Raw genomic sequence first — 24,043 nt, forward strand, 5'->3', positions numbered from 1 at the left:
AAAGCAGTGCTGTGATTGGTTGCTAGGGCCACTGCATTCACTTTCAGTATGTTGTGATGTAAAGTACGGTAGCGTGGCGATCTTTGGCCGTGACCAAAGTCACCGCGTAGCGCCGAGCCTTAGAGAATAGGTAATAATGGGGTCATTTATCAAACTGGTGTAAAGTAGAACTGGCTTAGTTGCCCATAGCAACCAATCAGATTCCACCTTTCATTTTTGACAGCTCCTTTGGAAAATGAAAGGAGGAATCTGATTGGTCGCTATGGGCAAGTTCTACTTTACACCAGTTTGATAAATAACCCCTGTGACACAGTGAGGGGAATGGTCAGGGAAAACAGGTATTTTCCTCCCAGCGTGTGCTGCTGGGCTGATTTGCAGCCAGGTGGGGTCAAATACCGGACTGGATTTTAATTGCCGGTCCGGGTTTTTGGCTGCACCTGGCTGTCCTTAAATAGGCAGCTGGACTCAGCAGCAGGATCTCTGTGTTGGGATCTGAGGCTTGGCGCCAGGTTGGAGGGCTGAGACCCATGGGTCGAGGAAATAGGCCCCCTAAAGCCTGCCATGGACTGCTGGAGGCAGAACTGACATCAAGGAGACTTGTCTTATATGAACTTTGCAATTTGTGTGAAGTAAACACCAAGACTGCAAAGTAACGCATTGTGTTTTGTGCATTTGCCTCAAGTGTGAATAAACACTGAAGTTTTGCGTTAAGAACTTGTCTTTTGCCTCTGTACGGCGTCCACTTACCTTATCTACCAGAGCGAAAACCCACACCCCCTTAAGTCTTCCAAACATGGGGCCAGGATTCTGCGGGGGATGGGGGGGGCAGTGCAAAATGGGCACCTGTCAAAAGGGGGTGTGTCCTGAAAACGGGGGGGGGGGGGGTCAAAATTTAGAACGCACCACAGTCTTATGTCTCCCAGGAACTAGACTTACCCTAGGTGACAATCAATACGGCTGCCCGCAGTTGTCACCAAGATTGTATAACTAGACAGACAACCTCGTTGTAGTGGCGGCCATATTTTCTATCATCCAGCTTTCTCACAAACAGCTATAAACTGAGAAAGGGATGAGTAGAAGATGTATCTGTGTCTTCAGGAATTAGGACTCTAGGAAAGCTGAGTGACCACTCCGGCTTGAGTCGCAGTAGTATCGGCCATATTGGAGGTCATCCAGCTTCCCTAGAAACTGATATAACAGGGCTAATAGAATTGACATCTGATAGGATCTGGCTTTGCCCAGGACGGCTGCGCCATCGGACTCAGCCTTGGCATTTAAACGCACCATGAGGGGGAGGAGCCACGCCATGAAAAATGGGCGTGGCCCACAAAAAAAGGGTCACACACCCCCTGGAAAGCAATTTTAAAGCATTGTCCAGCAATGAATAACACCCACATTTCTGAGAAACAAGTAGAATTTGTATCGGTTTCTGGAAATAAGAATTTGGGCCTCATTCACTTGGTTGTCACTCAGCTTTCCCAGAAACGGATAAGAAAAAGCTGAATCGACTTTAAGTCTGTTTATGGGTGACATCCAACATGGCCGACATCACAGCTTCCCTATGGACCTAAAGATAAGGTGTGAACACACACGCATGTGACAGATGGAGCCGCGGCGTGGCTGAGCACGGTTCGCAAATAACCGTAGATAAGACGTTTTTGTCAATAGTGCGCAGATGTCCGCCGCGCCGAGAACGTCTCCTGTTAAACAAACAAGCAGATTTAATAGAAACATAAGCACACAATCTGCACAGCCAATTCTGATGCCTTATCTGTGCCAACCGGCAGCCTGGCATCCGCTGATGTCACGTAGACATTCGTCAACCCATGACCACGCTGAGGCAGAAGACAAACCACCAGCCAAATAAAGGGCCTGGAAATGCAAATGCTTTGGTTTCCTTTAGGCGTATACAGTGCTGCTTGAAAGTTTGTGAACCCTTCAGAATACTTGTATTTTTGCATAAATTTAGTCTAAAACTACTGTATTTTTGGGACTATAAGACACACTTTTCACCCCCTTAAAAGTGAGGGAAAAGTGGCAGTGCGTCTTATAGTCTAATGCTAATGAAAGTGAGAGAGCATTGAAGGAAGCACTGCATGGCTGTACTCCTGCTCTTCTTCTGGGCGCTGTGCTGCTGTACAGCGTCAGGACGTGGTGCACGTAGGCTTGCACTATGACCTGAGCAAGTGAGGTAACGTCTGATGGGGGTCCAATCTAGGGGGCTTCACCCCCAGAAAGCCGGGCCTCACCGGCCATGCCCCCATCACCAGCTGTAAAAAAACAAATGGAAGAGAGAAGAACTTTCTAAGGGGAAGGTGAGCTGGGGGCAGCCGGGGCGCTTCTCTCCCCCTCAGTCAGCCACAGGAAGCCATGTCTGCGGCTCTAGTGACTGACTGGGGGTGAGAGAAGCCTCAGTCCGTTGCTGCAGCTCACGCTCAGACAGCGCAGTGTTGCTGTCTGAGCGTGAGCTACTGAAAGGGTGGACATCTCTGTGTCTGTCCAGGCCCTGCGCCGGACGGAGGACAAGAAGCCAGAAAACCGGACGTCTGGCCACCCTAGTCCAATCTGAGATTGATGGGGTCCGATCTGAGGTTGATGGGGGTCTTGAATTTCTAAAGAGGCTCTGATCTGAGGCTAATGGGGCTTGGGGGTCTGATGGAGCTTGGGGGTCTGAAGAAGATCTGATCTGAGGCTGCTGGAGCTTGGGGGTCTGATGAGGGTCTGAGGTCTGATGGAGTTTGGGGGTCTGAAGAAGATCTGATGCTGCTGGAGCTTGGGGGTCTGATCTGAAGTCTGATGGAGCAATAGGTTCTGATGAGAGTCTGAGCTGAGGTCTTATAAAGCAGGAGAGGCAAGTTGATTTTTTAAAATTTTATTTGCTCGGAGCATGGGGGTTCTGATCTGAGGTCTGGGGCTCCTTTACATTAGGGGTCTGAATGGGGGGCAGTCTTATTCATATTGGGGCTCTTATCTGAGGTCATTAAAATTGGGAGTCTGATCTGTGCTTTGAATGGGGGGTCTTATTCATATTGGGGTTCTCATCTGAGGTCTGTGGGGTCATTCACATTGGGGGTCTGGTCTGAGGTCTGATTGGAGGTCTTATTAATATTGGGGGTCTGACTGGGGCTCTGATCTGAAGTCCAATGAAATTTTTTTATTTTCTTATTTTCCTCCTCTAAAACCTAGGTGCATCTTATGGGCAGGTGCATTTTATAGGGTGAAAAATACGGTAAGTTGTCTGATTTGGTTATATTCTTCTACTTTTCGGACTTGAGTGAACATTTTATGTAGTTTTGGGTCAAATGTATGCAAAAGTGTAGAAAACTCTTAAAAGTTCACAAACTTTCAAGCACCACTGTAGGTTGCAACTTCTGTGGGTTAGAATATCAAGCAAGCAGAGGATTTGGCTGAGCTGGGCAAGATCAGTAAGAGCTCATTACTGCAGTTCTATCGGTAGATGTAAAACCTCCAGACATGGAAGATCTCCCAGATCCCAGATATCTACAAGTCTAAGCTCCTATGAAAATCCTGGACAAGCCTTAAAAGGGGTCGTCCTACGAAAAATATGCTACATTTTTCAAACCAGCCCCAGGGTCTAAATACTTTATTAATTGCATGTAATTACAAATTCCGAATAGCCACTGAGTTATTCAATAAAATGTATCTGTATAGCGCCACCTGCTGTTTGTTCATTTCCTTATTTCCCTGCTCATGTCTCTGAGGTGGCCACACATGCTCAATTCCATCATTCAATTTCCACCAGCTGGATCTTCTGTTAGAAGCTGTGACAGTTACAGGGAGAGAGCTGCAGCAGAAAGGACACATCCCCTGAGCTGTAATGTGAAGAGAGCTGTAGCAAAAAGAATATCCCCCCCCCCAGAGCTATCAGCATGGAATAAAACTAGCAGAGCCACAGGAGCGATGAATGTGGAGATCTCTGGATCCATGTGAGGTACAGGGCTGGTCATAGCTTTGTTAGAAAGAGATTGTTCTATATGATGTCTGATTTTTCAGTTTTATTAATTTTTTTGTTTTTACATTAATCATGGAACAACCCTTTAAAAGGTTGACTTTTTGGCTATATCTCCCATTTTTCCACAGATCTAAGAGCCGTTAGTGAAAAAGTTGCTAAAACCTTGACCAAATATTGCTATGAGGTTTATGGCCATCTCTCGCCGAACTTCTGGTCCCACATAAATACCTATCCTTAACCCCTTCCTGACACACAGATTTTTCCATTTTCAAACCATAACTTTTTTATTTTTCAGTTCACATAGCTGTATGAGGGCTGTTTCTAAATGCCATCATTTAACATGGCATACAATGTAGTGGGAAGCATGAAAAAATTCCAAATGGGGTGTAATTTGAAAAAGAAAAAAAATGCAATTCCGCCACAGTTTTTACAGGTTTTGTTTTTACGCCGTTCTCTATGCAGTAAAAATGACTTGTTCTCTTCATTCTCCCGGTCATCACAATTACACTGATACCACATATGTATAGATATTCTAGCATTTTAATACTGGGGAAAAAATTAAAACTTAAAAATAATTTTTTCTTTTTTTTCTTTTTTTTCTTTTCATCACCATATTCTGACCCCCATAATTTTTTCATAGTTATGTCTACGGAGATGTGTGAGGCTTATTTTTTGGATGATCTGTAGTTTTTGTTAACATTATTTTGGGGTGTGGATGACTTTTTGATCACTTTTTATTAATTTATTTTGGGAAGTAACATAATAAAAAAAAAAGGTGAATCCATTACATTATTCACCATATGGGATAGTTTTTTTGGGGGGTATTTTTATAGTACAGGCATTTTTGCATATGGCAATGCCCATGATGTTGATTTAAAAAAAAAATATTTAAGTATACAGGTAATAGGTATATTACAGTTCAGTACTGCCTCCTGCTGGCCTGAATTATAATATACAAATAATGAGCCTGGAAGCCTAGTACAGACTCAGGCTCATTACTGCTTTCCAGCCTGTGAAGCGTGCACATGCTCACATTTGACCACCAAATGTCATCGATTGGCATTGCTGCCGGTCGCGGACGTTAGCCACGGGTGTCTGCTTGTATTAAAAACCGGGCACCTGTTAGCTATGGCGCTTGCACTGGAGCAGGCGCCAACTTCCCCTGTACATGTTCGACAAGCAGCCTCCACTAGAGGGAGCACAGGAGTTAGCTCCCCCTATTGGTGACTGCAGGCAGACAGAATTGTATCGTCTTCATGAAAGATGGATATAACGAGACGCTGACTGTTCATCTCATCGAAAAACAAAAGGGTGGTCCCTAGAGGGAGATAGTGTAAGGGCACTCTCCCAAGGTATACTGCTCTGTAACAATGAATGTATAGAACGAGTGAGGGGCAGTAACGTTTTAAAACTTAGAGTTTAATTAGAACTATTTTAAGAATAAGCCCCTACCAGACAAACAGGACAAACGACAATTAACAGTGTGGAATCCACATTAATGAGTCACCATTGTACGAATCCGCTGGTAATATTACAGTACTGCGGAGCCGAACAAAAAAGCAGCACCATATGCAGTCTTTTGGTGGGGTACCGCAGACTAATAAAGATGCCAGAGGCAAATAAAAGGGTGGATCTTACCGGTGGTGCCAGTTGGGACCTTGTAGTCCAAAACCCTGGAGGATGAGGGGCTTCTCGGGTCCGAAAAACACGTCCTCTTTTCGATTTCACCTGGTGCCAGGGGCTGCAGGGAGAAACTATCCCTGTTTTTGCCCTACTTGGCCTGTAAATCCCTAGGTGCCTCCTAACACGGGGTCCTTTCCCCGCAAGGGGTGGCCTCGTCCGGAACCTAACCCTAATAAGTGAACCCTAATTGACCCTATAGGGACAGCATGGATTGGCCCCAAGGGTGATGATGGCTAGTAGGGTGGAAAAAGATCTAAATTCTGATAGATTTATTCTGCGTCCCTACAGGTTTCATCTAATGGAGAATAAATCAAAACTTCAAAAAGTCCCTACACTTCATAAAGATAGAATGAAGACCCCCCGACTCATCAGGGGACAGGGGTCATGGGTGGAGGATTAGGTCTATACCCTTATCCCATTGTGATAGATAATGGGAAAGGGCAAGCCAAAAAGAATTGCGCAGACCTGACTAGACCAGTGTGGTCCCAAATCAGTCCGGATACTATTAAGGTCATGGAAACCGTGTGGCTGGTGCCATGAGAAGCGGGAGTGTGGTTTGACGCCCGCATTCTTAAAATAGTTCTAATTAAACTCTAAGTTTTAAAACGTTACTGCCCCTCACTCGTTCTATATGTTCATCTCATCGCCATGAATATGGGGTTGTCTCTTCTCACACTAGGATATCCCATCAATGTCAGATAGTTGCAGGTCCCACCTCTAGTCCCCCAACGTGAAGGAATTACAGAGGAATGGACAGCATCCATGTATCACTGCTTGCCTTGACCCATACCTTATCCCATGTTACCGTGAGCTCACTACGCTGCTCTACAATACAAGGTAATGATGTGATCCTGCCTACGATATGCCCTCATGGCTGAGCAGCCCGACAGGAAAACTCACCAATATGTAGCATAGGCAAGTTCCAGAACGTAGTGAGGCCACGCCCCCTCACACTGCAAGTGGGTGGCGACCAGTCCTGCTCACATTCGGCGGCCATTTTAAATCATTCCCAGAGAACCCCTTTAACCTCTCGTCAAGCCAAAAGGCCAGACTGCCGATTGTCTTCTTGTCCCCCATTCTTTACACCGCAGCTCTTCTTGCACATGTCCGACTCAATAACCCAAGAAAAATATCACCGCATTCTGCTTTAAAAACCCCATTAAAACTAAACATAAAAAAAGTCTTGGCGGTTAGATAATACATTATATCACAGCAGACACTCTTGGGACAAGTTCCTAATGAGCTGCAGTAGCTGCGATCGACCCCAGCGTCTGCGGCAGCTGATTTATTAGGCTCCAGGCGTTGCATACCTTACTGAGTCTTTTCCAAGCTTTGTCACTCAGGCTGGCGTTAAAAATGAGAATTACATTGATATCAGGGTCTCTCTGGGAGGCGAAGCCCGTCATTTCCATGGAAACCCTCTCGGCTGCTCTCCTCGGCCCTGAATTTATTACCTTGCTGGCAAGCCGCCGTTAATATTGATTTCCGTTCTGTATGTTGATAAGAGCTAATCACTGAGAAAACCAGATAGGGTTGGCAGTGCCCGCTGGCACCTGAGCGTGACCGGGCACCATCAATGAACACACGACTTAAAGGGAACATCCCGCAACAGATCAAGATGGCGGCTTTCCTCCAGACACAGTGCCACACCTGTCCACAGGTTGTATCTGGTATTGCTCAGCTATATTGAAGTGAATAGGGAGAAGCTGCAATGCCACATGCAACCTGTGCATTTCTCTGATGATGGATGACCCCCTTTAAGTTAACCCTTTAAAAGGGTTATCTGGCGGAGAAAACCCAATTGAATGAAAAGAGGGTTCATGTAAAGAGTCTCTGGCTTGCATTTGAACTGTGTAATACTTTTGGGGTTATTTTTTCAAAGTAAAGTAGAACTGGCTTAGTTGCCCATAGCAACAAATCAGATTCCACCTTTCATTTTCCAAAGGAGCTGTCAAAAATGAAAGGAGGAATCTGATTGGTTGCTATGGGCAACTAAGCCAGTTCTACTTTATACCAGTTTGATAAACGACACCATTTATTTCTACACTGGGGGCACTGTAGGGAGAAAGGACACTTGCGACGGGGTCTAAACGAAAAACGTGTTTCCCATGGCAACCAATCACAGCACAGTTTTCATTTTTCAAGAGCACTGTAAGAAATGAAAGCTACTCTGTGATTGGTTGCCCTGGGAAACAGTTTTTCTTTTAGACAGTTTTATAAATCTCACCCAGATATATAAAACGTTTTCCTGTTAGTAGAGAGCAGTGCATTGTGGGAGCTCAGGAGTTAGGTCACATGTCTGACAATGGGGTGGGGCTAAACTGCTGTCTGTTACCAAGGACAACTGTGTATATAACGAGAGAAAATTATACGATTTCTGTACAAAAACAATAATGCAGAGGATTAGCTTTATTATTTTTGATTACACGAGCGTTAGGCTACATTCACACGTCAGTATTTTTCTATATCCCGAATTTCGGTCCGTTTTTTGCGGATCCGTTGTTCCTGAAAATGTTTCCGTATGTCATCCGTTTTTTGCGGATCCGCAAAAAACAGAAACATGTATAAATTTCAATAAGCAAATAAAGTTGTTTGGATTTCTTTGAAAAAAAATTGAAAAAGAAAAAGTTTCTGTTTGCAGGATTTAATTTCCAGGAACGGAATCCGCATAAAACGGATGACATACGTAATGACATACGTAATGACATACGAACATCTTCCGTTTTTTGCGGACCCATTGACTTTGTATTGTACCAGGATCCGATTTTTGCGGAAAAGAATAGGACATGTTTTATATTTTTTCGGACATGCGGAATGGAACAACGGAAACGGACAGCACACATTGTGTTGTCCGATTTTTTTCAGGACCCATTGAAAATGAATGGGTCCAGATCTGGTCCAGATCTGTTCCGCAAAAAACGGAACAGATCAGGAAAGAAAAAACGGACGTGTGAATGGACCCTAAGACTGACGAATGACCGCAAAGAGCACTCGGAAAGCAGTTTTAATGATCTAGGGTGCTGTCAGTTCAGGTCATTAGGACCTACAGTCGATGCAGGGTTTTCCCTTCAGTTGCCAAGGAGGTATGAGACACCATCTTGCTACTAAGGGCACTATCTCGAGCTGTATAGTAGCTAGATATTTAAGCCAGGTCTTGTATTAAAGCTGAGCTAGCTGCAGTATAGCCAGAGATATAACCTTTAGTTTAGGAATAATGAGATCTGAGGGTAATACCTTCAAGAAAGGTATGATCTCTGCCAGCATGGCGAAGGAGGGGGGTCCAGCGGTACATGGTGACAGGCTGGAGTGGAGGGGAGGCACAGAGCTTTCCTGTGAATCTGTACATAACCCCTGGGGTAGGGCAACATGGACTTCTGTGCATGTTATCAACCTCCCCCCAATTATCAAAGAGCATGCTTGTTCTCTTAATGTCATCAATGGTTTTTTTCCAGGAAAGGAATGATAAGAGGAGCGCCTAATTAGGCAGTTTAATGATGCCAAGACCCAGCATCTACCAGCATCAAACACACAAACATCACTAAGGTTTTCATGGTACACTGTCCCTTCTGTCCATATCTGGTATAAAATATGCAGCCGCTTCTCAAGAGATGCCCGTTACATGCTGCAGCAATAGGATTATCACTAGGGAGGCATAGATGGAAAAGATTTCTGACAGTCAGAAAATAAATTTTCACTGTGTCCATAAACAATCATTTTCAATTAGTTTTACAAAAAAATAAAAAATAAATCATTATGGCAAACTGGGCTCCTGCATCGGGCCCCTGGGTTCAGGGGCAGCACTGAAATAGGTGTAGGTGATGTATTTTTCCTGGCTTTGCAGTTTTTTGCTTCTCCATAAAATCTCATTTATTACACCTGTTCACACATGAGGTCTTTAGCATTATTGTTGCCTGCATTTAATTTTTAAAACTAGTTGGAAAAAACAAATGCCACAAGGTATGAACTCCCTCAAACCACACCCCCTTTTTAAACATGTAAACGCCGCTAGTATTTTTTGGGAAAGGTGGCAACACTAACAGCCGCATGTACTGATGGGCATAGGTGGCCTTCTGATTCTGCAGATAAGCGGTGATCCTTGGAGTAGAACCTCCACCAATCGTACGCTGACGGGCAGTCCTGAGGATTTGTGTAGACATCTGTCTTCGTTCCCGCGTTGTTATAATGGATTCTCCTAGAAATATATCCATGTGGCTTTTAAGATTAGAGAAGGCAACTCTCTGGGCATCTAGCCATTGTGAAGGACCTCTTGACAGGAGAAACATATGTTTTGCCTTCAAGCCAAACTGTAGCATGGCACGTCTTTCGCTCCTCTTCGGTATTATCCTTCTAGAGGTTCACCCTGGTCTTCCATTTAAGTGAACTTTATGTACTGAGCTAATACAATGAAGTGTGAACACATGACCTCCGAGAGAAGCACGGACCATCATCTGTGGTTTGAAACCAGTTCAAATATGAAAGGGTTTGTCAAGGATTTAGACATTCCTAGCCTGTCCTCAAGACTGGCCATCAATATCAGATCGGCGGGAGGTCTGACATGCCACACCCCTGACCATTTAATTGTAACTACACAGCTCCATCCATTGTGTAGTGGTCAGAGCTGGTGACCGCAGAGCTGCTCCTATTCCTTTAATGCTGTGTAGTTCCAGCACTGGAACAGCTGATCATTGGCGGTGCAGGGTGTCAGATCCAAGCCGATCCTAAGGATAGGCTATCAATACCAAAATTGCAGGCAACCCCTTTTTAGAAGATCAAGTGCATAATCGTTAAACAATACAATATTGAGGGCCTGTCCTCAGGAAATGTCATCAATATCACATTGGTGGAGGTCCTAGTCCCGCTGATGGCCTGTATGAAGATCCTGCTTCTCTTTGGTGAGCGCCGTGTCATTGGTCACATGGCCTAGGTGCCTGGGCTACAATACTAAACAATGTACAGCACTGTACTTGGTAGCCTATGAGGAGGCCACAGCACTCATTGGAGAGCAGCGGCCTGTTGAAACTACTGATCGACGGGCACGGCAGAAGTCGGACCCCCACCAATCGATATTGATGACCAATCCTAAGTGACTGTGGTCATGCCTGTGTAAAGTGTGCTCCGTGTGAAGATTAACCACAGCCTAGCCCAACCAAGTCTTCATTGCCACCAGTGTGAGACTCGAGGGTTGAGTTGGCGATACCCATCAAATTGAGTAAAATACCTGAGGATAAAGTCAGCCTGTTCCACCTAAAGAGTCTACAATATTGTAACCACAAAGAGAGCTAGAGGATTGTAACCATCAAGCTTGCTTGAGATCCTCTGAGAAAGCCGATATTTTATCTGTGTTCGTCTGTTCCCTTCCACCAACTTTGAGTAGGGATCCTCGTCGGTACATCCTTGACTGGCTAAAAAGATCCGGGGTAAGGCCTGACAACCACCCCCTCGCCCTCCCCAATCCCCAAAATACCAACTATGTGGCATTTATAATGGTATGTTTGTATGTAACACAAGGAGAGAGCCCCTGCTTACCACTGATGCCTGAAAACCTAAGTTCTACCGGGGAGCATGCTAATGCAATTCCATAAATATCTATCCATTGCATTTACTTCTGCCCTAGAACAACATAGCACTGTAATCAATCACTGGAGCCTCCATCCTTCTGTTAGGAAATTACATTTCTCCAAATGCAATAAAAAGCTGTTCCATCCTTTGTACCACATCTGTCAAGGCTACCCCGGCCTTGTCAGTCAGCCTGCCTTTGTAGCGTTGTGTTCTTAAGAAGTCCTGTTTGTGACACTTCACTGCAGTAGCCGTACATAACGCGATCGGACAAATATGTCGGCTATCACCTGTGCTACACTCCGCTAATACCCTATTTTACTGACCGAAATTAAACCGTTGGGCTGTAAAGTCCAGTACATGCACAGGCAACAGAATGGCGTCCACCTACGCATGCGCCAGATGCTTCACTTACTGTTCACCGCATGCACCATAGTGCCTCCATCTTATGTACTATGGGTGTAGAGAATTTCAGGTAGCTGTTTTGACATTGCCGATACTGGGGCAGCCAGGGATCTTAGACTTTAGAGCTGTGGTACCTGGTTCACGCTACGTATACACCAATAACTGAGCGATACAGGGAGGCAGTACTACTATCTGTACCTACGCCATTCACTGAGCGATACAGGGAGGCAGTACTACTATCTGTGCCTACACCATTCGCTGAGCGATACAGGGAGGCAGTACTACTATCTGTGCTTACACCATTCACTGATAGATACAGGGAGGCAGTACTGTCTGTGACCACATCATTAACCTAGAGATACAGGGAAGCAGTACTGTCTGTGACCACATCATTTCATGGGAAATATATGGAGGAAATACTGTTTGTGAGAGATACTGGGAGGCAATGCTAACTAAATGAAGGGGTTATATCATGATTAATGTAAGAAATAAAAATCAGACATAATCTAGTACATGACAATCTCTACCAGCCCTGTATCTCACATGGATCCAGAGATCTCCTCATTCATTGCTCTACTAGATTTATATCAAGCTGGCAGCTCAAGGGGAGTGTGTTTTCTTCTGCAGCTAAGGGTGTGTGTCCATGCTCACCCTATCACAGCTCAGGAGGCGTGTCTCAGCTCTCCCTATCACAGCTCAGGAGGCATGTCCATGCTCTCCCTATCACAGCTCAGGAGGCGTGTCCATGCTCTCCCTATCACAGCTCAGGAGGCGTGTCTCAGCTCTCCCTATCACAGCTCAGGAGGCGTGTCCATGCTCTCCCTATCACAGTTCAGAAGGCGTGTCCATGCTCTCCCTATCACAGCTCAAGAGGCAGTTGAAGGATGAAACTGAGCATGTGCGGCCTTCTCAGTGAGCAAGTCAAAGAAATAAGAAAAAAAAAAAAAAAAAAAAAAAAAACAACAGCAGGTGGCGCTATACAGATACATTTTATTGAATAACTCAGGTGTTATACCACATTTTTAATTACATGCAATTACAAAACTATTCAGAACAAGGTGCTGGTCTGAAAACTGTAGAATATTTTTCATGGGACAACCCCTTTAACTGAAAAATACAAGGAGGCAGTGCCATCTGTGAGAGATACAGGGAGGCAGTGCCATCTGTGAGAGATACAGGGAGGCAGTGCCATCTGTGAGAGATACAGGGAGGCAGTGCCATCTGTGAGAGATACAGGGAGGCAGTGCCATCTGTGAGAGATACAGGGAGGCAGTGCTATCTGTGAGAGATACAAGGAGGCAGTGCTATTTGTGAGCACACCATTAATTGAAGATGAAGGGAGGCAGTACTATCTGTGCCTAAACCATAAAAAGGCAGAGGCAGGAAGGTGGTGCTGTCTGTGCCTACATCATTAGCGAGTAAGGGGGTCAGGAATTACTGCACCTACATTTGCAGGGAGAAACAGGGAGGGGGTGGGTGGGGGATAACAAAATGGGCAACTGCTTAAACAGATATTCTCATCTTGCAAAAAAAGAAAAATTGCCGAACTATATGTACCGTACAAATTAGAACAGCCCTTGAATGGCCCAGTATTGGTGGTTGACCATGGCCTTCATTTACATCAACCTGGAGCATACAATATAGGCACAGATTACAGAGCGGTCAGGAGCTCCTCTCCTCCATAAACCCTTCTTGTTCAACCAACAAAGGAAGCAATTTGGGTAAAAGATATAAGGGAATTGCTTCTATAGCAATTCCCTAATGTATTATAGACTACTACATCCTGCTGATGTGTTGGTGCATTGGAAATTCAACTTTTTCTCTCTCTCTCTCTCGTTCCCTCCACTAGTGGTTGCATGAATGTCTATGGGGAAAGTGCTCACTGTGCAATTCCCAAATATCTTATGTACTATGTGCAGATTACAGAGGAAACTAGGAGGGAAAAGAACGTCAGCAGATGAAAAACCTGCAGATCTCCATCATCTATTAATGAGATGCTGGGTGACCGATGTCTTCTCTGAGCTTTCTATTAGGATTAGGCTTAGGAAAAAAAAAAAGCAGGTTATCCTGTTATAATCTCCTCTAAATCTCCGGATCTCGGCAGCGATGAGTGATGAAGGACCACAGATGAGAAGACGGCAGCACAGGATTTATGAGGAAGTCAGGATGTACACCATCTACTCATACCAGGGCAGGCACCTCATGTAATGGAAAACACGCGTCACCCTATTAAATTCACTCATGTCCGATAATAAAAAGACGACCTGAGCCCATGAGGGTGTAGTGATGACATCAACCAACTCCACTCTGCTGCACTCAAAACAGTACAAAACAATCCACACAAACACCTCTGGGGTACACTAGTAATATCTGTGTATTATACAGTACTGTGCAAACGGTTTAGGTCTTTTTTCAAAAATCAAAATGTTAATAGTTTATTTTTTATCAATTAACAAAACGTAAAGTAAATGTAAAGTCAACAAAAGAGGTATCTGAACCCAATCAGTATTTGCTGTGACCACCCTTTGCCTTCAGCATCAGTTCTTCTAGGTACACTTGCACACAGTTTTTGAAGGAACTTGATAGGGGGTTGTTCCAAACACCTTGGAGAACTAACCACAGATCTGTGGATGTAGGCTTGCTCAAAACCTCCTGTCCCTTCATGGAATCCCAGACAGACTCAAATCCTTCCATCTCTTCATGTAATCACAGGAAGACTCAAATCCTTCAGGCTCTTCATGTAATCCCGGCAAACTCAAATCCTTCTGTCTCTTCATGTAATCACAGGCAGAATCAAATCCTTCTGTCTCTTCATGTAATCCCGGGCAAACTCAAATCCTTCTGTCTCTTCATGTAATCCTAGACAGACTTAAATCCTTCTGTCTCTTCATGTAATCCCGGGCAAACTCAAGTCCTTCTGTCTCTTCATGTAGTCCCAGACAGACTCAAATCCTTCTGTCTCTTCATGCAATCCCTGGCAAACTCAAATCCTTCTGTCTCTTCATGTAGTCCCAGACAGACTCAAGTCCTTCTGTCTCTTCATGCAATCCCAGGCAGACTCAAATCCTTCTGTCTCTTCATGTAATCCTAGACTGACTTAAATCCTTCTGTCTCTTCATGTCAACCAAGACAGACTCACATTCTTCTGTCTCTTCATGTAGTCCCAGACAGACTCAAATCCTTCTGTCTCTATGTAATCCTAGACAGACTAAAATCCTTCTGTCTCTTTATGTAATCCTAGACAGACTTAAATCCTTCTGTCTCTTTATGTAATCCTAGACAGACTCAAATTCCTCTGTCTCTTCATTTACTCCAAGACAGACTCAAAAGAGGTTATTTACTAACTGAAATACATCTATATTAGGCGTATTTCTGGTGTAGATTGCAGTGCAAAGGTTTTTTGCTCTGCAACTTCTCCCCGCTCACACTAAGTCTCAAAAAATGGGCGTGACATGGGAAAAGGGGACAAGCCTGTCTCATTCATCATTTTTTACGCCTGGCATAGAAAACAATCTAAATGACCCCCAAATTCTTCTTTCTCTTCACGTAATAACAGACAGACTCATATCCTTCTGTCTCTTTATGTAATCCCAGACAGACTAAAAACCTTCTGTCTCTTCATGTAATCCCAGACAGACTCATATCCTTCTGTCTCTTTATGTAATCCCAGACAGAATCAAATCCTTTTTTCTCTTCATGTAATCACCGACAAACTTGATGATGAGATCAGGGCTCTGGGGGCCGGAGGCCATATCATCACTTCTGGGACTCCTTGTTCTTCTTTGCCCTGAAGATAGTTCTTAGGCCTCCTGCACACGAACGTAGGTGTCCCGTTGCCGTATTGCGGACCGCATATGTGGATCCGCAATCCACGGGCACTGTTCCGTGTGCATTCTACATCACAGATGCAGAACGGTGCGGAACGGAAGCACGGAACACTAAGGAGTGCTTCTGTGGGGTTCCGTTACGTACGTCTGTTCCGCAAAAAGATAGAACTTGCTCTATCTTTTTGCGGAATAGACGGATGCCAACCCATTCAAGTTGAATGAGTCTGGATCCGTCCTGGCGGCCGACACAGAGGTTGCCCGTGCATTGGGGACAGCAAATTGCGGTCCCAAATGCACGAAACGGAACGAATCTGTTTGTGTGCACGAGGCCTTAAAGGGGTTCTAAAGTTCTATTCCTCTGGATAGATCATCAGCATCTGATCGGCGGGGGTCCGACACCCGGGACCCCCGCCGATCAGCTGTTTGAGAAGGCAGCGGCGTTCCAGCAGCACCGCGGTCTTCTTACTGTTTACCGCTGGCCCAGTGACGTCATGACTAGTATCAACTGGCCTGGGCGCGGCTAAGCTCCATTCATTTGAATGGAGCTTAGCCCCGCCAAGACCATTGATACTAGTCGTGACGTCACTGGGCCAGCGGTAAACATTAAGAAGACCGCTGTGCTGCTGGAACGCCGCTGCCTTTTCAAACAGCTGATCGGCGGGGGTCCCGGGTGTCGGACCCCCGCCGATCAGAAGCTGATGATATATCCAGAGGATAGATCATCAGTTTAAACAAAGTGCAGAACCCCTTTAATGACATTGACTGTAAGTTTGGGGTCGTAGTCCTGCTGTAGAATACATTTGGAGCCAGACACCTCCCTGATGGTTTTACATGATGGATGTGTGTCTGCCTGTATATCTCAGCATTGAGGACACCATTAATTTTGACCACGTTGAGGACTGTAGAGTTGGTGGTCAGCTAATGCACATCATGATTACTTCCCTTTGAAATCAGAAGATGTCCAGCAGTGCCTTCAGCTCAAAACCGGCAAAAACCAGTGGGACCTTAGTACTCCTATATACTGTTCGTAGACGTCTGGCCATGTGTGTTCTTCAAGGAAAAATTGCATCCAAAAAGCCATACTTTCCACATGGAAACAAGGCGAAGCGTCTCAACTATTCATGAAAACATAGGAAGTGGGGGGGATGAAAATGGCAGCAGGTGCTATGGACTGATGAATCCAAACCTAAAATATTCTGGAGAGAAAGCATGTAAAGCATGGTGGAGGCTCCTTGCAAATTTGGGGCTGCATTATAGCAAATGGAGTTGGGAATTTGGTCAGAAATAATAGTGTCCATAATGCTGAGAAATATAGACATCTCCTCTATATTACACAATACACAGTACAGACACCTGTGGAGGATACTAGTAATATCTGTGTATTACACATCTCCTGTATATTACAATATAGTATACACAGTACAGACACCTCTGGAGGATACTAGTAATATCTCTGTATTACACGTCTCCTGTATATTACACAATACACAGTACAGACACCTCTGGAGGATACTAGTAATATCTCTGTATTACACATCTCCTCTGTATTACACAATACACAGTACAGACACCTCTGGAGGATACTAGTAATATCTCTGTATTACACATCTCCTCTGTATTACACAATACACAGTACAGACACCTCTGGAGGATACTAGTGATATCTGTGTATTACACATCTTCTCTGTATTACACTATACACAGTGCAGATATCTCTGGAGGATACTAGTAATGTCTGTGTATTACACATCTCCTCGATATTACACTATACGCAGAGCAGACACCTCTGGGGGATACTAGTAATATATGTGTATTACACACATCTCCTCTATATTACACAATACACAGTGCAGACACCTGTGGAGGATACTAGTAATATCTGTGTATTACACATCTCCTCTGTATTACACGATACACAGTGCAGATATCTCTGGAGGATACTAGTAATGTCTGTGTATTACACATCTCCTCTGTATTACACGATACACAGTGCAGATATCTCTGGAGGATACTAGTAATGTCTGTGTATTACACATCTCCTCGATATTACACTATACGCAGTGCAGACACCTCTGGTGGATACTAGTAATATCTGTGTATTACACATCTCCTCTGTATTACACTATACACAGGGCAGACACCTCTGGAGGATAGTAGTAATATCTGTGTATTACACATCTCCTCTATATTACACTATACACAGCGAAGATATCTCTGGAGGATCCTAGCAATATCTGTGTATTACAGTATACACAGTGCAGACATCTCTGGAGGATACTAGTAATATCTGTGTATTAGACATCTCCTCCATATTACACTATACACAGCAGCGCAGATATCTCTGGAGGATACTAGTAATATCTGTGTATTACACATCTCCTCTATATTACACAGTACAGATATCTCTGGAGAATACCAGTAATATGTGTGTATTACACATCTCCTCTGTATTACACTATACACAGTACAGAAACCTGTGGAGGATACTAGTAATATCTGTGTATTACACATCTCCTCTATATTACACAGTACAGATATCTCTGGAGAATACCAGTAATATGTGTGTATTACACATCTCCTCTGTATTACACTATACACAGTACAGAAACCTGTGGAGGATACTAGTAATATCTGTGTATTACACATCTCCTCTATATTACACTATACACAGTGCAGACACCTGTGGACGATACTAGTAATATCTGTGTATTACACATCTCCTCTATATTACAGTTTACACAGTAAAGATATCTCTAGAGGATACTAGTAATATCTGTGTATTATACATCTCCTCTATATTACAATACAGTATACACAGTACAGACACCTCTGGAAGATACTAGTAATATCTGTGTATTACACATCTCTTCTATATTACACTATACACAGTGCAGATATCTCTGGAGGATACTAGTAATATCTGTGCATTACACATCTCCTCTACATTAACTATACACAGTGCAGACACCTCTAGAGGATACTAGTAATATCTGTGTATTACACATCTCCTCTATATTACACAGTACAGATATCTCTGGAGAATACTACTAATATGTGTGTATTACACATCTCCTCTGTATTACACTATACACAGTACAGAAACCTGTGGAGGATACTAGTAATATCTGTGTATTACACATCTCCTCTATATTACACTATACACAGTGCAGACACCTGTGGACGATACTAGTAATATCTGTGTATTACACATCTCCTCTATATTACAGTTTACACAGTAAAGATATCTCTAGAGGATACTAGTAATATCTGTGTATTATACATCTCCTCTATATTACAATACAGTATACACAGTACAGACACCTCTGGAAGATACTAGTAATATCTGTGTATTACACATCTCTTCTATATTACACTATACACAGTGCAGATATCTCTGGAGGATACTAGTAATATCTGTGCATTACACATCTCCTCTACATTAACTATACACAGTGCAGACACCTCTAGAGGATACTAGTAATATCTGTGTATTACACATCTCCTCTATATTACACAGTACAGATATCTCTGGAGAATACTACTAATATGTGTGTATTACACATCTCCTCTGTATTACACTATACACAGTACAGAAACCTGTGGAGGATACTAGTAATATCTGTGTATTACACATCTCCTCTATATTACACAGTACAGATATCTCTGGAGAATACTACTAATATCTGTGTATTACACATCTCCTCTGTATTACACTATACACAGTACAGAAACCTGTGGAGGATACTAGTAATATCTGTGCATTACACGTCTCCTGTATACTAGTAATATCTGTGTATTACACATCTCCTGTATATTACAATACAGTATACACAGTACAGACACCTCTGGAGGATACTAGTAATATCTGTGTATTACACATCTCCTCTGTATTACAGTATACACAGTGCAGACATCTCTGGAGGATACTAGTAATATCTGTGTATTAGACATCTCCTCTATATTACACTATACACAGCAGCGCAGATATCTCTGGAGGATACTAGTAATATCTGTGTATTACACATCTCCTCTACATTAACTATACACAGTGCAGACACCTCTAGAGGATACTAGTAATATATGTGTATTACACATCTCCTCTATATTACACAGTACAGATATCTCTGGAGGATACTAGTAATATCTGTGTATTACACATCTCCTCTATATTACACTATACACAGTACAGACACCTCTGGAGGATACTAGTAATATCTGTGTATTACACATCTCCTCTGTATTACACGATACACAGTGCAGATATCTCTGGAGGATACTAGTAATGTCTGTGTATTACACATCTCCTCTGTATTACACGATACACAGTGCAGATATCTCTGGTGGATACTAGTAATGTCTGTGTATTACACATCTCCTCGATATTACACTATACGCAGTGCAGACACCTCTGGTGGATACTAGTAATATCTGTGTATTACACATCTCCTCTGTATTACACTATACACAGGGCAGACACCTCTGGAGGATAGTAGTAATATCTGTGTATTACACATCTCCTCTATATTACACTATACACAGCGAAGATATCTCTGGAGGATCCTAGCAATATCTGTGTATTACAGTATACACAGTGCAGACATCTCTGGAGGATACTAGTAATATCTGTGTATTAGACATCTCCTCCATATTACACTATACACAGCAGCGCAGATATCTCTGGAGGATACTAGTAATATCTGTGTATTACACATCTCCTCTATATTACACAGTACAGATATCTCTGGAGAATACCAGTAATATGTGTGTATTACACATCTCCTCTGTATTACACTATACACAGTACAGAAACCTGTGGAGGATACTAGTAATATCTGTGTATTACACATCTCCTCTATATTACACAGTACAGATATCTCTGGAGAATACCAGTAATATGTGTGTATTACACATCTCCTCTGTATTACACTATACACAGTACAGAAACCTGTGGAGGATACTAGTAATATCTGTGTATTACACATCTCCTCTATATTACACTATACACAGTGCAGACACCTGTGGACGATACTAGTAATATCTGTGTATTACACATCTCCTCTATATTACAGTTTACACAGTAAAGATATCTCTAGAGGATACTAGTAATATCTGTGTATTATACATCTCCTCTATATTACAATACAGTATACACAGTACAGACACCTCTGGAAGATACTAGTAATATCTGTGTATTACACATCTCTTCTATATTACACTATACACAGTGCAGATATCTCTGGAGGATACTAGTAATATCTGTGCATTACACATCTCCTCTACATTAACTATACACAGTGCAGACACCTCTAGAGGATACTAGTAATATCTGTGCATTACACATCTCCTCTATATTACACAGTACAGATATCTCTGGAGAATACTACTAATATGTGTGTATTACACATCTCCTCTGTATTACACTATACACAGTACAGAAACCTGTGGAGGATACTAGTAATATCTGTGTATTACACATCTCCTCTATATTACACAGTACAGATATCTCTGGAGAATACTACTAATATCTGTGTATTACACATCTCCTCTGTATTACACTATACACAGTACAGAAACCTGTGGAGGATACTAGTAATATCTGTGCATTACACGTCTCCTGTATACTAGTAATATCTGTGTATTACACATCTCCTGTATATTACAATACAGTATACACAGTACAGACACCTCTGGAGGATACTAGTAATATCTGTGTATTACACATCTCCTCTGTATTACAGTATACACAGTGCAGACATCTCTGGAGGATACTAGTAATATCTGTGTATTAGACATCTCCTCTATATTACACTATACACAGCAGCGCAGATATCTCTGGAGGATACTAGTAATATCTGTGTATTACACATCTCCTCTACATTAACTATACACATTGCAGACACCTCTAGAGGATACTAGTAATATATGTGTATTACACATCTCCTCTATATTACACAGTACAGATATCTCTGGAGGATACTAGTAATATCTGTGTATTACACATCTCCTCAATATTACACTATACACAGTACAGACACCTCTGGAGGATACTAGTAATATCTGTGTATTACACATCTCCTCTGTATTACACGATACACAGTGCAGATATCTCTGGAGGATACTAGTAATGTCTGTGTATTACACATCTCCTCTATATTACACTATACACAGTACAGACACCTCTGGAGGATACTAGTAATATCTGTGTATTACACATCTCCTCTATATTACACAATACACAGTGCAGACACCTGTGGAGGATACTAGTAATATCTGTGTATTACACATCTCCTCTGTAATACACTATACACAGTGCAGACACCTGTGGGGGATACTAGTAATATCTGTATTACACATCTCCTCTATATTACACTATACACAGTGCAGACACCTGTGGAGGATACTAGTAATATCTGTGTATTACACATCTCCTCTGTATTACACTATACACAGGGCAGAGACTTGTTGGATGTTATATGGGAAAACTCCTGTAAGTTTATGAATGGTGATGACCCAGCGCTGTCTATTTTACCTGCTCCCTGAGTACTATAACCCTCACCGTGCACACATCATTACCTGTCATCCTGCTGCCAGTCCCCCATTAGCAGGTCTCGAAACCTGTACCGCGGTGGTAAGGGCTGGACATCTTTTTCCATCTCCATCCTGCCCGGCGACACTTTTCGCAAGGAAATTCAGTTTCCGCCACCTGTCATCGGATCTGTGGAGCTGAGAGGGGCACGTCCATGAATGACAGGGGGGTTCTCGCCTAGCATAACAACCGTGACCTTCCCCTGTGGTGATGGCAATACTAATTTTCTTGGCATGCCATGCCAATCCAATGAGATAGGGCAATAGGATTCGGAGTCAGTGAAGCGCAACAATTGGGAGAAGAGCCAGTTCATGCCCCATGTTGGGGTAAAGTCTCCACTGGTCTCTTCCAGGGATGGCAAAAATGAGGATCAATCCCAAAGAAAAAGCAGATGCAAACTTCTCCGCTGCCAGTCTCGCCAGCACATGTATCAACAGAGGGCATGGAGTCTATAGGGGAAGGCGGCCCATAGTGGTTCATGCAGGGCACAGGTGGGCACTACACCTAGATATCCACACAGTGCTCCGCTCCCTGCTGTAATTTCTCAATCATGGGAGGGAGGGAGGGAGGAGGCAGAGAAAGAGAATGCAACAGGAGGAGGAGGAGGAGGAATGTGCACATTGGGGGTGATGGTGGGAAGTGTGAGAGCGCACATGGAGACTGTTATACGGGGGCCCGGGGAGGGGCAAAAGTGAGATTAGTATGCTGGAGAGAGATGAGAGTGCAGGGAGCAGAGAGAGGGGCCTCAGTCATCTGAGAGAGGAGGGGGAGACAAGTGACTGCTCAGAGACAGGAGAGACAGCTGGTAGATAGAGAGAGGCCTCAGTCATCTGTGAGAGGAGGAAGAGATAAGTGACTGCTCTGAGACAGGAGAGACAGCTGGTGGAGAGAGAGAGCCCTCAGTCATCTGTGAGAGGAGGAAGAGACAAGTGACTGCTCAGAGACAGAAGAGACAGCTGGTGGATAGAAAGAGGGGCCTCAGTCATCTGAGAGAGGAGGGGGAGACAAGTGACTGCTCTGAGACAGGAGAGACAGCTGGTGGATAGAGAGAGGGGCCTCAGTCATCTGAGAGAGGAGGAACAGACAAGTGACTGTTCAGAGACAGGAGAGACAGCTGGTGGATAGAAAGAGGGGCCTCAGTCATCTGAGAGAGGAGGGGGAGACAAGTGACTGCTCAGAGACAGGAGAGACAGCTGGTAGATAGAGAGAGGGGCCTCATTAATCTGAGAGAGGAGGGGGAGACAAGTGACTGCTCAGAGACAGGAGAGACAGCTGGTAGATAGAGAGGCCTCAGTCATCTGAGAGAGGAGGGGGAGACAAGTGACTGCTCAGAGACAGGAGAGACAGCTGGTGGATAGAGAGAGAGCCCTCAGTCATCTGTGAGAGGAGGGGGAGACAAGTGACTGCTCAGAGACAGGAGAGACAGCAGGTGGATAGAGAGAGAGCCCTCAGTCATCTGTGAGAGGAGGGGGAGACAAGTGACTGCTCAGAGACAGGAGAGACAGCTGATGGAGAGAGAGAGCCCTCAGTCATCTGTGAGAGGAGGAAGAGACAAGTGACTGCTCAGAGACAGAAGAGACAGCTGGTGGATAGAAAGAGGGGCCTCAGTCATCTGAGAGAGGAGGGGGAGACAAGTGACTGCTCAGAGACAGGAGAGACAGCTGATGGAGAGAGAGAGCCCTCAGTCATCTGTGAGAGGAGGAAGAGACAAGTGACTGCTCAGAGACAGCTGGTGGATAGAGAGAGGGGCCTCCGTCATCTGTGAGAGGAGGGGGTGACAAGTGACTGCTCAGAGACAGGAGAGACAGCTTGTGAATAGAGAGAGGGGTTTCCGTTATCTGTGAGAGGAGGGGGTGACAATTGACAGTTCAGAGACAGGAGAGACAGCTGATGGACAGAGAGAGGGGCCTCCACAGCTCAGAGACAGGAGAGACAGCTGATGGACAGAGAGAGGGGCCTCCACAGCTCAGAGACAGGAGAGACAGCTGATGGACAGAGAGAGGGGCCTCCACA

General features: G+C 43.9%; 1 protein-coding gene across 1 annotated transcript in view; it reads right to left on the bottom strand.

The window, feature by feature from the left end:
• The window catches only part of LOC122927196 (potassium channel subfamily T member 2-like), a 190,012-nt gene extending 167,909 nt beyond the window's left edge, over positions 1-22,103 (bottom strand). Inside the window, exon 1 of the mRNA XM_044278815.1 lies at positions 22,018-22,103. Within this exon, the coding sequence (XP_044134750.1) occupies positions 22,018-22,103 (86 nt within the window). The remainder of the gene's footprint in view (positions 1-22,017) is intronic.
• Positions 22,104-24,043: the final 1,940 nt, after the last annotated feature.

This window comes from Bufo gargarizans, chromosome 2 (assembly GCF_014858855.1).
Source record: "Bufo gargarizans isolate SCDJY-AF-19 chromosome 2, ASM1485885v1, whole genome shotgun sequence".
NCBI classification, from domain to species: domain Eukaryota; kingdom Metazoa; phylum Chordata; class Amphibia; order Anura; family Bufonidae; genus Bufo; species Bufo gargarizans.